This window comes from Dendroctonus ponderosae, unplaced genomic scaffold, assembly GCF_020466585.1.
Source record: "Dendroctonus ponderosae isolate FM_Combo_2020 unplaced genomic scaffold, Dpon_F_20191213v2 Dpon_F_20191213_9, whole genome shotgun sequence".
NCBI lineage: Eukaryota > Metazoa > Arthropoda > Insecta > Coleoptera > Curculionidae > Dendroctonus > Dendroctonus ponderosae.
In genome coordinates, this window is record NW_026019116.1 from 4,859,863 (window position 1) to 4,862,243 (window position 2,381).

Sequence of the window (2,381 nt, forward strand, 5' to 3'; positions counted from 1 at the left end):
CATGACCCCCATGACCCCTCCCCTGGATCCGCCCTTGGGCAAATGTGACCTATAAGCTGAGCACTTTTTTATCGGGGAAGACCAAGGCTTGATGTTGCTGAAAATTGCCCAATTTTCTTCCAACCAACCTGTTCCAACTTGCGGTCGTACAGCTCCTTGATGTCGAGGATGTGCTTGATTTCCATTTCGCGCTTCTTAATCAGCTGCTCCTCCTTCAAGTGGTACTCGATCTTGTGCTTCTGCAGCTGTTCGACGAACTGCGTGATGTGCGTCTTGATTTCCGCCTTCCACGATTCCTGCGTCTTGAAGAACTGATCGTCCTTGAATTTGGCCAGAATCTCGACGGACGCGATTTCCAGGTGGTTACACAGCAGCTTGAAGCTGGGCCGCTCTTTCGGATTCAGCTTCCAGCACATCTGCAGGATGAGCTTGAAGCCGTCGGGGCACGTGCTCGGAATGGGCGGCTTCAGCTTGCCCGAACCCACCGAGTACATGATGGCGCCTGTGGGCAACAGCGTGGTTTAGAGATTTGGGGATTTTTCGCTTTGGCGCGGGTCCTACTTTGCTCCATGCCGTCGTATGGCACTTCACAAGTGAGCAGCTCCCATAGAACCACGCCGAAGGACCAGATGTCGACTTTTTCGCTGCAGGCCAATTCCTGGATGGCTTCCGGCGCCATCCAGGCGACGGTTCCTGCAAACGTCATTTTCTCGCTCACTCCGCTCCAGGTTTTCGAGGTGCCGAAGTCGCTGATTTTGATTGTTTCGTCGTCGCCAATTAAAACGCTAAAACAAAAGTTGGCCTGTTAATCTGCAGGATTTTCCCGGTGCGATAAGTGATTGCTTTGTTCCAGCTACTTGAAACTATTTTTGAGATTATCGGGTCGCATCTGCTATGAGTTGGTTTTTAAATATAGATCGCTTCTTCCATTTTATAATTTGATTTGATTTGATTTGATAACTGAAAGCGTTCGCCAGACAGTCGTTTAAAATAGAATTTCCCAACTCATTGGTCCAGACATACAACAGTGTTGTCCCATTGTGCAATGGGAGGTGGTTACTACCCGGCACCCTTAGCTAACTGTCCACTATGCCAGAGTGGACTTGGAGGTTCTCATGGTGATCTGGCGATATACCGGGTGTTTGATTTATGCGCCGGAGTACTTACTTTGGGCTCTTCAAGTCGCGATGAATGATCTTGTGTACATGTAGATAATGCATGCCACTGGCGATCTGTTTGGCCCACGAGACCACCCGATTGGTGGTCACCACGTTCTTCTGGTTCTTGAGCAGGTCGAAGATGGAGCCATAGGGGCAGAACTCCATCACGATGCAGAAGCAGGGCTCTTGCGTGCAGACCTGGAAAAGTCGCAAAATGTACCCGTTCATTCATACCCCCCAAGTCGCCTCGTAGATCTCACCCCCTTGAACTTCACAATGTTGGAGTGGTTCAGTTTGCGCAGATGGACAATGTCCGTGTCTTTGAGCTCGGCCACTTTCTTGATGGCCACGCGGGTCTTGTTGAGATAACCGGCGAAAACAGCGCCCTGACCGCCCGAGCTCAAAAACTGCAAATCGGTGATTTTCTCGAACGGAATCTCCCAATCATCTGCAAGTGATCGAAGCAAATGAGGCGCGGGTGGTAGCCTAAGAGGCTCAAGTCCTACCTTGTCCGCACTTGGGGTCCACCATTCCTTTGCCAGTTGTGCAGAAGAGCGGCCGAAGGCACCCGAAGATCCCGTACATCCACTCGGGCTTCATGTTGTAGCCGAGAGGTTGCGGGGTGTCCGGCGAACTGTCCTGGACAGCGGACGCCATATTTACTATACTGGATTCGGCCAGTTTGTGCAGGTTGTCCAGCTCATTTTCCAGACGACCCAAACTGTACAAAAAGGAACGTTTTAGACACGCCAATGAAAGCAAACTTTGAAGGACTATAGAGTTGGCTTGTCTCTATTCAAGGGTGCAAAATACAGCGCTATTTTTGCTATTTTTTTTAATGCAATCTGGTCAAACTCGCCGAAAGAATGAAACTTTCAGTAATTGTAGAGTGGGGTTTTCTTTATTAAAGGGTGCAAACGACCGAGATCTATTTCTGTTGGTTTTTTTGTGATTTTTTTTTATGCGGTTTGCCACTTTTCACGTCTTGAAACCGCTCTTGTCGAGCTGTTTTTTAAAAATTTGTCAAAATATGGTCAAACTCGTCAAAGTAATCAAACTTTGAGGGATTATAGAGTGAAGTTTCATCTATGTAAGGGTGGAAAATACCGCGCTGTATCTCTGCTGGTTTTTTTTGAGGAAATTTTTTTATATGCCTTTTGCATATTTTCTCACCTTGAGTCTGCTCTAGACCCGTGGTATTTTGAAAGTTGGTCAAAATCT

The 2,381-nt window shown here is 48.0% G+C and overlaps 1 protein-coding gene across 1 annotated transcript in view; it reads right to left on the reverse strand.

Moving 5' to 3' along the window:
- LOC109541834 (mitogen-activated protein kinase kinase kinase 13) overlaps positions 1 to 2,381 on the reverse strand; it is a gene marked incomplete in the record, with an annotated part of 14,287 nt that overhangs the window by 4,451 nt on the left and 7,455 nt on the right. The window contains 5 exon segments of the mRNA XM_048669710.1: positions 129 to 502; positions 562 to 785; positions 1,168 to 1,358; positions 1,421 to 1,608; positions 1,667 to 1,881. Of these exon segments, the coding sequence (XP_048525667.1) occupies positions 129 to 502; positions 562 to 785; positions 1,168 to 1,358; positions 1,421 to 1,608; positions 1,667 to 1,881 (1,192 nt within the window).